We start from the raw sequence: 14,718 nt of genomic DNA on the forward strand, positions 1-14,718 counted from the left end.
ACTTTATGTGCAATCAAAAGAGGAAATAATATTAAAAGTAAAATTAAACCGATGTTGATGTAAAAACCAAATAACCTGGCATTTCTTTTTGACAAAAAAAAAACGGAATGAAGGGAATAAGCACATCACTTGTACAGGTACAGTCAAGGTCATTATAAATTCATCACAGCAGGGAGATAAAAAGTATTTCTCTCTTCCCGCTCGGTCAAATAGCATGTGGTGTGTTAATAGCTACAAATAATAGGAAATAAACGGAACAATGTGGCACCATATATCACGGTTTATGCTTTTTAACGTAATGGTATGGCTATGAAACACTCCCCTTGTTCTCGAATAAACGCTATAGAATGATATTATATTATTTATAGCAAAAATCTTTATTTCTGATTTCGTTATACCTTATTATTAAATAATATATTGTATACGATACTTATTTTCAAGAAAAGAGGGCAAGAAAATTTTAACAGTGGAAATAATATTTTTATTTTAAAAATCGTTTTAAATTTCATACTTTACAATAATTTTATATTGAGAACTATTTTTTTTATAACATTATTGTATTACTGAATTAAGTAGCTTTCCCATTCTCCTCGCAACTGGGAATAATGAATCTTAAATCTTAGAAGTTATATTCATCATTCAGACAAATCAGAGCTCAATAGGATAAACTAAGATAAAGAAATCAATAACGTGATTAAATATTTTAATATCTGAATAAATTGTTTTATCTCTGTTGCAAACAAACATAAATTTTTCTTTTTTTTTTCTAATAAAAATATCATGTAAGCAACAATAAGAGTCACATATCAAACAACGGGACGGTCAACAAAAAAACGGGAATTAAAGTAACCAAGCGGAAAACTGACAATAAAATTGAGTAAAGCAAATGAAGATCGAGTGAAGTGGGGTTGTTTACGCTTGTTTAGGACGAGGGACGAGATCCGCTCACGGTCACAGTCAGTGTGACACATACCGACGAGGTTGTGTTAAATATACAGTTGAAGAGTTTTTAACGGCTCTTTAATTTCCAAAGTGCTTAATTTGACAAGGAAAAAGAAAGCATTTTGTCTTTTTCTATAAATTTATACTTTGAGGAATTTTTTCTTTAAAAATCTGTGGATAATTATAAAATACCTTATTTTCAAATACTGGAGCTTAAAAGACAATTTTTAATGGAGTGGAATGAACCAGACTGAATGTTATTGATAAAAGGTTTTTGTTTATAAATTCTGAGAAATCCTCGGCGCTGTGTTGTGTTTTATATGTTTGTAAAATTTACTGTATAATTAAAAGTATCAAACCGCACAAGACAACGTTTATAACACTGTCTAATATTGGTTAGTTGCAAGGTGGATGTAAATTACAAATTATTTTTATGAATAAAAATCTGATAACTTAATAAAAATTCAACATATATGAAAATAAGTGCACCACAAATATATTATATCAACTTCCAAGTACATAATATGATACCAAGTTTCTCTCCACAAACTCAATATCATAACAAATCCGCGTAGTCTTGGTATTAAGTTACCAACAATAACTTACTCGTTAAATATAAATCAAATGTTGTTATGCCCTGTTATATCCCACCACTTTGAGGAGCTACGATAAATTTTATACACGGAAATTATGTTTTATCATTGGCAGTGACAAAAAAAAATGTATTTCCGAACCCAAAAATCATTGATCCCCACTCAAGTTTTAAATCAGAAATTGATACCATTTGCATTTTTGTAAACTGAAACAATTTTCGTTATGGCGATGCGGTGCTACGAGGCTATCCATTCATAAAAATGCAAATTGATTAGTTCCGCCCGTCACCAACAAACAGGGAATATATCACAAAGGTAAATAAATTTATTATAACGACATTTTTAATCAAGTCCACAATATAACACATCACAGGGGAGCTCAATTCAATTTGGAAATAATGCAAAACAATAAACAAAAGCTCTGTCGAACAATGATTGACAAAGGACAGCTTTATCGTTTCAAACTTTATCAATTTATGTATTAATCTCCAGTGAGATTTCCTCAAATAGTTTAATTAAAAACGTTATACATTTTTAATTAAAAGCGTTGGATTTTTTGTTTTTATATTTTAGTGAAAAAATTGGTCTTCGCAATGAGATCTACGTACCTACGTAACATTTTACAACTTATCATATATTTATTATTCAAACTTAGTTACATATTAAATATTTCAGAATATATTTTGACTGATTTTTTTCATCATATTCTTATAAATTAACTATTCAGGTACACTTCTTTGCAGATTGTAAGCCTCCACTCGTATCGTTTGTGGACTTTGATTGTTTAATCTCCATCCACCCAATGGATATACTCTACTACTGAGCACAACCTCACCTTCACCACAAAACAGTTCTAAGCTGCAGCTATCCAAGAATATTCGCCATGTAGTTGAACCGATAGGTTTCCATTCTACTTGTCTTATATCTCCAGATCCTCTATCGACTACAACTTTACCGATATCAGGGTCCCATCGTATCCAAACTTTGCCTCCGCCTTCCTGACCATCTAATAACAAATCAATTTTGTTATAAAGGTCGCTCTCAATAATTATTTCCACAGCTTTTCCGAATTGGTGTACTTGTCCAGGCTTCACTTCATCCTTGAAAGCGACTTCATTCCTCAAATTCAGCATATCAGAAACTGGCTTCATAAGTATTCTGTTATTGACCAAGTTAAGCTCTCTAGTAATAGTCATCATACCTGCCCAACCGTCGACGTCTTCAGGGTAAGGTACATCCCACATACTAAACCAAGCTAACAGATATCGTTTTCCGTTCGCTTGTGTTGTTGTGGCTGCGTAAAAATCATGACCATAATCTATTTCCTGAAACTCAACTTCGGGAATAAATTGAAATGTGTCGTAGTCAAAACTTCCAATAATATATCCTGTCTGGTGTGAGTTCTTATATCTGTCTCCTTGTGGTGAGACTCCTTGAGGTGACATTAGTAAAATAAATTTCCCATCTAATTCGAAAAAATCCGGACATTCCCACATGTATCCCAAAGATCCATTCGATTCGCCTAATACAGTTAAAAACTCCCAATCAAACATATCTTTAGACTTGTACAAAAGAACCCTTCCTCTTTCATCTGAAGTCTTACTACCGATGATTACGTAATATTCATCTCCGTATTTCCAAACTTTAGGATCGCGAAAATCGGGAGCGTTATTTGGTGCATTGGGAATTACCGGATTTCCTTCATATTTATAAAAATTTACAGCATCATCACTAAACGCGAGGTACTGGCTTTCGTTGAAATAAGGCTGCTCATCAATGGATCTGCGACCAGTGTAAATTAATGTCAAAACATCCCCTTGGCTTATAGCACTACCAGAGAAACATTGTTCTGTTCCCGGTAGAAGAGCTGTTGGCATTTGTTTCCAGTGAACAAGATCAGAACTGATAACATGTCCCCAATGCATAGGGCCCCACTCGCTTTTATATGGATAGAATTGATAGAAAAGGTGAAACTCTCCGTTGTGATATGAAAATCCATTGGGGTCATTCATCCAGCCGACTGGAGGTGCGACGTGGTAGAGAGGTCTGAATCTGTGATTAATTTCATTCTTCTTATTTTGTATATAATTTTCTAAATCTTCTTTCTCATTTTCATAATTATTATCTACACTTTTTGAATAGGCCAACGCTAAGATGCATGTGAACGCTATAAAGCGATAAAATTCCATGTTGATAACGAAACTACTGACAGTGAAACAACCTGCACTTCTTATTAAAGATGTTCGCTATCTATTGAGTGTTTTGTTTGTCTTTTAATGGTTATCTAATAATATGGTACAACGAGTGCTTACTTACGCAAATTTTGCCATTAATACAATTTTTTGCCTTCGACTTTACTAATGTAATTTTTTATTATTCAATAATTATAATCCACTGATAGCTTGGTCATATGTTGGTGGTACGTAGCTATAATATATTTAAACGAATTTTTTTTATCTCAGAGAAGACAATTGTAACCAATTAGATTTTTTGAAAAGTCCTATACAGATAACAAACTCTCAATTGTAGAGTGGAAACAGTGTCAAAATCCTTTAAAAGGTTTCGATTAGATCATTACGAATAACGAATTAGGAAGAAAAACAAAAAAGTATGAAATATTAGTTAGTTCAACAACACATATATCCACATAATGATTAGAGAACAGACATTTTATTTATGTTTTAGATCACTGAAAAGTAAAAAGCAGTTTTCATGTTTTTGCTAAATGATTTGTCATAAACGATACAATACAGATTTTAATACGATCATTGAAACCGTTTGTAATCCTGGTGAAAAGGTAACTGCAAAGTTATACGTTTTATTTTGAAATATATATATAAATATATATATATATATATATATATATATATATAGACAAAGATTTCTAGGATTATATCGATGAGGCTGGATTTGTATCGAGTCTGCACAACTGAAAAGAACGTCTAAAATATACTTTCTGACGATGCTACATATATACCAAAAACGGGAAGTTAATAATGAAAAAAATACTAATTAAATTTAAAAGTGTACCGTACATTAGACTTCCATTTTTAAACATAAACTGACATTTCTACTTAGTCTCCCAGGGATTTGTGAGGAAATTATAAAGGGGACTGAACGCGGATACGAAAAAGATCTGAGGATAAATATCATATGTTTATTATAACTTGACTGATGTTTATAATACTACTGTCAAGACTATATATTAATAATGGCTATTATACTATTATGACTGGTTAGTTTATTTAATTTAAGGCGCCCATTTAGAATATAATAAGCAAATGGTGTGACAACAAACACACGTACCTTCAAAATATAGTTTATATAAAACTAAGATTTGACAACTTAAAGCAAGATATATCTTTGAGATATTTCTAAAATTTTCACCACACGGAGACGCTGTTATCGACGTGATAAAATAAAGATATGTCAAAGTTAAATCTTTATTGATGATAGCAAAGTAAATTTGATTGCTTTTTGGAAACTAAATAGGAAAATTATCAAATCGTTGACTGTAATAATTTGTAAGTTAACTTAAATATAATAAGGCGAAATTTTTCTTTTGATCGCATTAACTTTTTTATTCTAATTAACTTCGTATTTAAAGAAATGTTGAAGTTGTTATGACTTTAATTTTGTTAATCTATTTCTTTTTAATTATATTGAAAACACTTTTTGTCTACTTTCCTTATGTTATTCTAATTGGCTTGGAAATTGTCACCGGGTAGGGTGGGAAATCCGCTTGGGACCTACTCTTTAAATTGAGCTTGTGGGTGGACCCTTCCCAATGGTGCCTCTAAAAAGCCAGACCTCAACTTACGACATCGTTAAAGAGAGAACACGAAGGAATAAAGATGAAGAAGTACGGCTTCTACGTCGGTGAAGGTCCTGTGGTTTTGTACATCGATATGTTCCGGGGTATTAAGGTCTGAATTATTTGTCTTTATTTTATAATCAAGGTCCAAGAATACATTTTCAAAACGTCGCTGTGCTAACCCAAAGTTAATAATATCGCGTTTGGTTTGGTTTCCATATAATATAACTAAACAAGGACAATGTTCTTTAATGTTTTTAAAACAGAACAGTATACCTAAACATGTTTGTAACTCTTTAAATATCAGTAATTTCGAATGTTGTAGTAAGTACAGAAGCTAAGAAGATAATTTTGAGGCTTTTTCTTCAAACAGCTTTAAATTTCATATATCAATCCATGATATTCCATCTTTTTCACATTAAGATATAAAATAGAGATAAATAAAATTACATTTACTTATAACGTTCAAATAACCTCCGTTTTAGCGATCAAAATATGATATACATTTTATTTAACAGAATTTCTCTTTAGAATGCATTAGACAAACTAATTTGTTACAACATACTATGGTGAAGTAAACATTTGTAATTGTAAATACATTTAATCTTAAAGACGTAACAAATTGGCAACTTTCGATTCTACGTAAAACATAACTAAATAATAGTCGTCCCCGACTTAAAAATATGTATTTATAATTTATCACAAAATCACCTTTTTACAATATATTTCTATGCATTGGTACATCTATTACAACTTACCTTTTAAAACATTTGTATCAATGTATAAATTTAAGACTCATTTTGAGTCTTAAATATTAATTTCTTCAATAATTATCATAAAATATTAATACGTCCTTTTTATAAAATGTTGCTTATACGCAAGGCTAGCAAGGTGATAAGGCTTATTATTGTTCCACTAAAACTTTTAATTCGAATGCTGGCATTGTCCGGGACACTTCTCATTAGAGTATAAGCTGTAATTTTAAGTGTCTGAGGACTATTACTTGTAAGTCTCCACCCACCGAGAGGATAAACTCGACTACTGAAAACTACTTCACCTTCTCCACAAAACAACTCTAGACTGCTTGTATCCAGGAAAATTCGCCAAATTTGAGAATCAATAGGTGCCCACACTACTCGTCGCACCTCTTCTTCTCTGATCACAGAAACTGTACCATTTTTTGCGTCCCATTTTAACTGCACTTGGCCACCACCGTTTGGTCCATCTAATAACAAGTCAATATTCTGATTTAAATTACCTTCAATTAAAATTTCTACTGCTTTACCAAATTCTTGCACCTGGTTGGCTTTAAAATCCCCCTGGAGAGCTAAACTTTCTCTTAGATCAACAATTTCTGCAACCGGTTTCATAATTAAACGATTGTTAACGAACCTCAGCTCCCTAACTAACGTAGTTGTGCCTATCCAACCATCAACATCCTCCGGATGTGTCACTTCCCACATACTAAACCAAGCTGAAAGGTATCTACTGCCCTTAGCTTCCGTGGTCGTGGCAGCATAAAAATCGTGACCATAATCTAGTTCTTGAAATACACCATCTGTTTCAAAACGACTCGTATTATAATCGAAAGTTCCCACCATGTAGCCGGTCTGATAAACGTTTTTATATCTATCACCATTTGCTTTTACTCCTTGAGGTGACATCAATAAAATAAACTTCCCGTCCAATTCGAAAAAGTCTGGACATTCCCACATGTATCCCAATTCCCCAGTAGATTGTCCGAGTACTGATAAATATTCCCAAGTTTTCAAATTACTTGATTTATATAGAAGCACAGTTCCATTGCCATTGTCTTTACTGCCAATAACCGCATAGAATTCATTTCCGTGCTTCCAAATTTTTGGATCTCGAAAGTCAGGTGAATTGTTAGGAGGGCTTTCAATAATTGGATTTGAATTGAACTTTTCAAAGTTAACTCCATCTTCACTTAAAGCAAGATATTGACTTTGTTTATAGAAAGGTTCTTCTTCTGTAAGAACATGCCCAGTATACATTAACACCAGCTTATTGTCATCGCTGATACCACTTCCTGAGAAACATTGCTCCTCCTCAGGTATTAAAGCAGTCGGCTTCTGTTTCCAATGAACAAGATCAGTACTAGTAACATGGCCCCAATGCATTGGACCCCACTTACTATCGTAAGGGTAGAATTGGTAAAAAAGATGAAATAATCCATTGTGATAAGCAAATCCATTGGGATCGTTCATCCATCCAACTGGTGGTGCCACATGATACAAAGGCCGATATCTTTGGTTTATTTCCTTTTGTTTATTTTCAATATAACTTTCTAACTCCCGTTTTAATTCGTCATAGGTTAAATTTGCCGTTTGCGACAACCCTATTAAGCACAGACACAGAATCTTTTGTATCAGAGACATTTTGATTTATGATGACAATCAAGGACTTGAAAGCTTATATAGTCTGTGAACCTTCCATTGCACAATTATCTTTTAATTTTATCACCTCAATGACACACTCGATATTAATTTCCGCAAACATAAGATTTCACCCGGAAGTTCATTACACTATTAGATTTAAAGAATATCGATATAAAACTTGTATAAATTTTTTGTTTTATTTATTTTGCTAATTACATACATTTAATAAATTTGACTAAAAGATTTTTTTATTTACCAATTAACAAGATATGTAAGTTAAAAAGGTATGGTAGGTAGGTACTTTTGAATATTTGGACATATTGTTCTCTTGATCTAAGTATATTATTACCATACAAATATATGTTGTGATGATAGAAGTACCTAGTCACTTGAAGTACATTAATAACCTTGATTTATTCGCTTATTTAGCTCTCTTACCCCTGTTTATAATAATCAAATATAATTATTTATTTTTTATCATCTGCTGTAAACAAATCTGTAATGATAGCAATAATCTATTAACTATTAAAGATACCAAAAGCCGGAAGCATGTGTAAAGAGTTTATTTTACCGTTAACTAATAAAATATTAAACAATCAAAGAACATGCAAAACAGAGTAGTTAACAAACTCGTACTTACTACCACAACTACAATTTACTTAGTGGCAAATTGTTGTCGACCTCACCTATTGGTCGTACCCGTTGTCTACTTGCTATATTAATGAATAAAATTAACGAACACCGCCGAGGACCCTGGGGTTGTATGGACAAAAACATCATATGACGTCACTGATGCCGTTCAACCCTTGTCTAAACGTGAGAACCAGAATTCTTTATACCTTATTCAAATGCAAATACTACTGTTTTAGTATCACTTCATCATGTATTTTTGAATGCTTTAATTTAGTTAGTTCTCGAATACATTTTTTTTGCAAATGCAATTCATAACATAATAAGTAATGCGTTTGATTAAAATTAATTTAACTTCACATTTATACACTGTACATGTATAAAATCTGCACGTGGTTGAAACTTGTCCAACCCAGTCCGAAGAGGGCCTTATTTGCGTATGACATGCCCGTACCGCAATATATCTTGTTTATTTAAAACGATTACATTATTAAATGAACACTTGTTTCGGGAAAAGGTATTGAATGCCATAAACTACAAGGAGATGTATATAATAAATGACTCATAATAACTAATTAAACAGAAGAATGTATGATATAATGTACAAGTCTTAAGGGGAAGATATCATTGTTTTCTGTATAAAAAAACCTTGTTATTCTTATTTTAAACTATTGATATGAATCTTGACCCAGCTACAGGTTACAAAACTCGATTATAGTATTAGTTTTATATTTAGTTTGTGAAAAGATGTTCATCCGATTTTTCTACTTTTCCATGAAATAGTAAAGATGAAGATATTACGAAGTGATTTCTCAGTTGAAGACCGTGTCTTGTGAAAGACCAAGAGATTACTGATTAATTGTCGACCGTACTCACAAAACCCAAAAGTTTATACAATAATGTACTGTACTGCGTTCCGAATGAAGGCTGGAATTTAACTCCGGAACTTACGCAATTATTTAAATAACTGAAATAATTGCATGAAATTCTGCTATTTATATATTTTTAGAACTGTATCTAACGTATTATGAATTTTTCGCTCTTAGACTGTTCACATTATCTTCCCTTGAGAGAACTTCACTGAAAGTATAAAATTTTAAAGGTATTTTCTGAACTCGATAAAAATTTTTGATCGTTTAAAGTACGAACTTCATGAAATACAGTTTAAAGTGGGTGACATTATATTAATATCAATTTAATTAGGACTTTATAACGTCAAGCAACAAAATTCAAGAAATTGTTCAACAGGCAAACCAAGTAGGTAGCATCAAAAATACAAAAGATGTCTTCCTTTGTAGAACGATTAACCTTTTAAGATATAATGCTAGTCCTAGGACTCGCCAAGTTGACGCCGATCCCTCCGTTTCTGGTACAATTTAAGATACATGCATTAAGAATTACGGAGGAAAAACTTTCTATCAATTAACCATTGATACTTGCTTTGCAAAAAAATACCATAAATTTAAAGAAGCATCTGTTAGTACAATTTATTGAACCTCAAACGCGAATTTCTGATACTAAATGTACCTACTTGATGTAAAACAACAAAAATATAATGTGAATACAGAATATAAATATAAAAACGGTTTCGTTAGTTAATAATCTATTAAGTTAATAATTTATTTATAATAAAATATTGACTTAGTAATTATAAGGAAATAGGAAGATTTTAAAATAAGTGGATAAGTATAATATTCTACAATTCAAAAAAAATATTTTTATATCAATAGATATCGGACACTTCACTGAAATAACTACACCTAACTACTCCACTTACAGTACGGTGAACACTCACGACTAGTTGGCCGTGACGCATAATATGACATATTACTATAATTGTTATTTTATCGGCTATCCATTTTATTATACTTCAATGCTAGTCCTTCATGTGTTTAATACAAAACGGTTTGTAGATAGATACTTACAAAACAATTAAAAGGAAAAAAATAAATTTGCGTTTTTGTGACTTAAGTAACAAAAACTTTACTGTCATTTAAAATACAATTTCCATTTATTTTTTCCTGCGATAGTAAGGAAAAGTACCTTTTTTTGGACCTTTAACCGGAGAGCTTCTATGGGAAATTCCCTGAATAAACCAAACCCCTGCAAGTATTCTAATAAAGTGTATAATCTTTTATTATTTTGTAAGAGCAAAAATGTTTTCTTGTTCTTACGATAGGTCCCTGTTTCTATTATCATAGGAACGATTGCTTAATATATTTTTCTTTTTTAATTTCTATAACACTATTACTGGCGCTCATACCATATTAAACATTTCAAAGGAAACTGGCAGTGTTATCCTCTCACGATGCTAATTAACAATATCCTGTTAAATGCCGACATCTAACCAATTTCCGTAGTTTAGAACACGTTTTACACGACACACTACCAAAACATTCCTAAATCATCCCTCTATAGTTGGTCTAAAACATATTTCCTCGAATCTATTCCCTTATTACACGCATTGAATTTCAAATTTAAATTAATACAAAGACAAATTATAGTACGTCAGACCAATTTGTATGAATTGATGTCCACGGAACCCAGTAGCATTTGTACCTTTTGCTTAAAATATTCTAAAACGTGTAACGTTTGATGGTCAAACAATTTTATATTTATACCTCACCTTACTGTTGAATCACTGAGATCATTATTCTAACTGTTAGAAACATTTTAGGTAGAAAAAAATAAAGGAAAGAGAGACTGCACACATTAAAAGACAAGCAACAACATCTGTAAACAGAAATAGTGAACAACATAAGTAAAACGACAGAACTAATTTGCATTGGCTTTTATTCCCAACTTAGTGCTTGGTCTATATAAGCTCGCTTCTATTTTCGCTTTAGTCTAAATAGTTGGAGATAGAGGTCTGAATAGTTTACGAATACTGCTATGCGTAGTACAAATATTTGAATTGATTTCAATTCCAACAGCCTCCGAGAGAACTTTAGGTATGATTTCAAATTTCGATGTTGTTTAAGCTCATCTTCCCACCTAGAGATTGCACAATTGGCTTCTAATCATAAACTTATAGAATTTCAAATTTATATAAATGTTTTTAGTTGAATGTTAATTAATATTTAATAAAATACTAATGACTATTATAGCGGAAGTTTTTAAGACCATATTTAGCAAACATTTCACTGTGCTACTGACCGTAGCTATTCAAATAAAAACAAATGATTATGAATTCTTTAATATTCTGTTACAAGACTTTAGAACTATCTGTTTGTTCAAGGACATACTGTGTATGTTTGTTTCTTAGTAACATAAAATATAGCAAATCAATTGACAAGGACAAAAAATAGAGAACCTTCTTAAAATAACGAACTGTTACTGAAACTGAAAGCGAGTGACGAAGTCAAGTTTGGGGTAAAAAAATATATTTTTATACAGTTTATCATAAATCTTATAAGTCTAATAATACATTGTATTTACAAAATATTTTTTTCATATATCTTACAGAAGCAAATCTAAGGAACAATTTTACGACTGGTAACATAAAACCTTTCGTCATTTGATATATATTTCCCTACTATATAAAGCAGTATGCTCTAATTCAATGTCAACATTAGTTTCCCCACTACTAAATATATTCTATAAAGTGGAGTAAACTTGTTTCAAATAAAATAAAATCTTATCAGTGAATAATGTGGGCGCATCGATCGCCCACAGATAATCTAAATGATTGAAGTCAGGATCAGATATTTTGTAGATTTGCGTGGTCGGTGGTAATCTCTTGTAAAGATCTTTGACATCGGCTTCGCTAGATAGCAAATCGTTTTCAGCCCAGAATAACGTCAGAGGTAATTTTATTTTATCGAGGTCATATTCTGGTGGTGCTTCGTTACCGTACACTCGGAGGTTTAAATCGCTACCGTAATCGAACTGCTGGAATTTACCACCCGCAACTACTTCCTGTGCGAAATGTACGGCTGTTTTCCACGAGGTTCCTGTACCTATATGGGACAAGAAAATTGGTAACAGCGTTTTATTGAACTGCTTCTCGTTGTATCCGCAGATGTAGAATAGGAGATTCTTGCAAACTGCAGCGTCACGGCCGTCCACATCACAGGATTTTGTCATTTTCCCTAAAACTGAATTTTTTGGTATAAACTCATAAGAACCGTATAACATTTCCATCTGAGCCACGTTACTGGCTACTTTGCTTAAAGATTTTATAGGTGTTTTTATATCCGATAAGAAAACGACCGGAGCTAGTGCAAAACCAGCGGTTAAAATATCATTGTATTCTGGTCTCATAGTCAACATTGCGAAAAGTATTGTGGTTCCCATGGAGTGGCCAATGTAAGTTACTTTTGTACCCTCACCCTTTTCCTTCAATATGTAATCTATAATAGCTGGTACGTCGTATACCGCCACGTCGTGCCAAGAAAAGTTCCAGAAGGACTTAGAATTAGTTTTTAACCAAGCATGTTCTCTTGAATATTTGTTTCCTCTTATGTTAGGCATCCATACATCGTAACCGGCGTCGGCTAAGATGTATGCTAAACTTTTTTCTGGACCATTGAGAATCCAATCAGCTGAACTCGCGAAAAGACCATGATGTAAAATAATAGTCTTCCTTGGGATGCCTCCTCCATTCTTGGAACGAGGGATTCTATGGATATTCAACAAGTAACCCTGAGACATTACAATATGTGTTTCACAGGGGTAAACATTACGAATTATGATCGAAGGCACTGAAAGAACGATATCCGGGTTCTCCATTCGGTCTCCCGCGTCTTCCCTTTGTAAAAATGACCATGAATCAGAAAATTTTCTACCACTTTCTTTAACACTTTCCACGTAATCATTTAAATCATCACTGAATTGCCTTTGCTTATCTTCGAAGTAACTGAACACTGAATTCTTCATTCGTCTCGCCTCTTCAATACTGGAAGTGAAGGCTTTCTCAGCCTGAATCTTTTGATCTTTAAAAAACGCTTCCATATTACTTGTATGTTCATCCGCTACTATAAAGGGCCAGTTAACATTTATCTCAAATGGAAAAGCTAAAGCACTCCCGAAACACACAACCAATATGAATACATTCATAGTGTCCAGTGAGATTATTTTATTTACAGTGTAGCCGTTGATTGCAGAATATTATAAGTCTACGTCCTGACCTACAGGTCAATTGAGATAAAACAAGACGTGTGTAGGGTTTTTTTCATTCTTATTTTTTTATATTTACAAACTTAATTGACGTAGGTACGAGTATATAAAAATACTGTTATGATAACCCCTCAATGGAATTTTTTTTCATTTTGTAACAAATTAATTAAAATTTTTATTTTAATTATCCTATTTGAAAAAAATGGTTTATGTCGTATTTTATTTCCCATGAATTAAACGTACATTTATATAATTTGTCCTGGATGTATATTTAAGTGACATTCGCAGAATATACCGTGCACTTCTATTACGAATGAAGGCCACCCCACCACTTAAAGAAATGAAAATTAAATTGACCCGATTATTATTTCACATACACATAAAAAAACCATATTAACAATTCTGTTTACATTTGTATACTTGCAACAAGCATTGTTAAAATGTTATTAGGTATACAAATGTTATTGGATATTTCCATAAATAAATTAGATGGCTATTTCCATATAATTTCCAGCTAAGGAAATATTGGAAGCTTGTCAATGTATGATATATAAGAAGTGAGACAATTAAAATGTAACCAAGGGCTGACGGGGATTATTATTACTAATGGTCACCTTGCACCGCCTCTATAACCTGTTGATAACTCTATGCCACGTGTCTATATGATAACGGTTTTACCCTGACATTAACGGCCAAGAATAATCTTGTTACAACATATCTTTGTTCTAAGAAATATTATTCTGTAAACATCTGTTGCCTGGAATAATAGGTAATGCTTTATTTATAGAGCGATCAATTTTATAACATACCAGCTTCTGCCCGCGATTTCGTTCGTTTGGCATCAAAATGGACATTCAAAATAACGGCAGTACCTATCGCGTGTCAATGACTTTATATAAATTTCCTTTGCCACCTTAACACTTGCTCGTATCGTCAAATAAATACAGATTTATGAATGAAACCAAAATACTGTTTTCGGTTTGACTATGTAATTTATAACGTAACCGTGCTGTTCAGGATCAATCCTTATATTTTTCTGATGTATGTGTGACTAGTTTCATTAAAATAATTATCATCTACACATACGTCCATTCATACTAACATTCCTCTTATAATATCAACAGGAGAGAATTAAGATACACAACCTTTATATGGATTTGAGGATATCGAAATTAAGTACAAATATAATTCTGCATATTGGACTGATTTTATTTCAAGCTTT

At 32.3% G+C, this 14,718-nt stretch overlaps 3 protein-coding genes across 3 annotated transcripts; all 3 read right to left on the reverse strand.

The window, feature by feature from the left end:
* Positions 1-1,838: 1,838 nt before the first annotated feature.
* Positions 1,839-4,347, reverse strand: LOC116774705 (sucrose-6-phosphate hydrolase-like). Its single transcript, XM_032667439.2, has one exon. It carries the CDS (start codon positions 3,722-3,724, stop codon positions 2,255-2,257), a length of 1,470 nt encoding a protein of 489 aa, XP_032523330.2. The 5' UTR covers positions 3,725-4,347; the 3' UTR covers positions 1,839-2,254.
* Positions 4,348-4,964: 617 nt separating this feature from the next.
* LOC133318881 (sucrose-6-phosphate hydrolase-like) lies at positions 4,965-7,765 on the reverse strand. Its single transcript, XM_061521306.1, has one exon. The coding sequence runs from the start codon at positions 7,746-7,748 to the stop codon at positions 6,207-6,209; it is 1,542 nt and encodes a 513-aa protein (XP_061377290.1). The 5' UTR covers positions 7,749-7,765; the 3' UTR covers positions 4,965-6,206.
* Positions 7,766-11,154: 3,389 nt separating this feature from the next.
* Positions 11,155-13,475, reverse strand: LOC116774697 (lipase 3-like). Its single transcript, XM_032667426.2, has one exon. It carries the CDS (start codon positions 13,434-13,436, stop codon positions 11,976-11,978), a length of 1,461 nt encoding a protein of 486 aa, XP_032523317.2. The 5' UTR covers positions 13,437-13,475; the 3' UTR covers positions 11,155-11,975.
* Positions 13,476-14,718: the final 1,243 nt, after the last annotated feature.

Source organism: Danaus plexippus, chromosome 8 (genome assembly GCF_018135715.1).
Source record: "Danaus plexippus chromosome 8, MEX_DaPlex, whole genome shotgun sequence".
NCBI lineage: Eukaryota > Metazoa > Arthropoda > Insecta > Lepidoptera > Nymphalidae > Danaus > Danaus plexippus.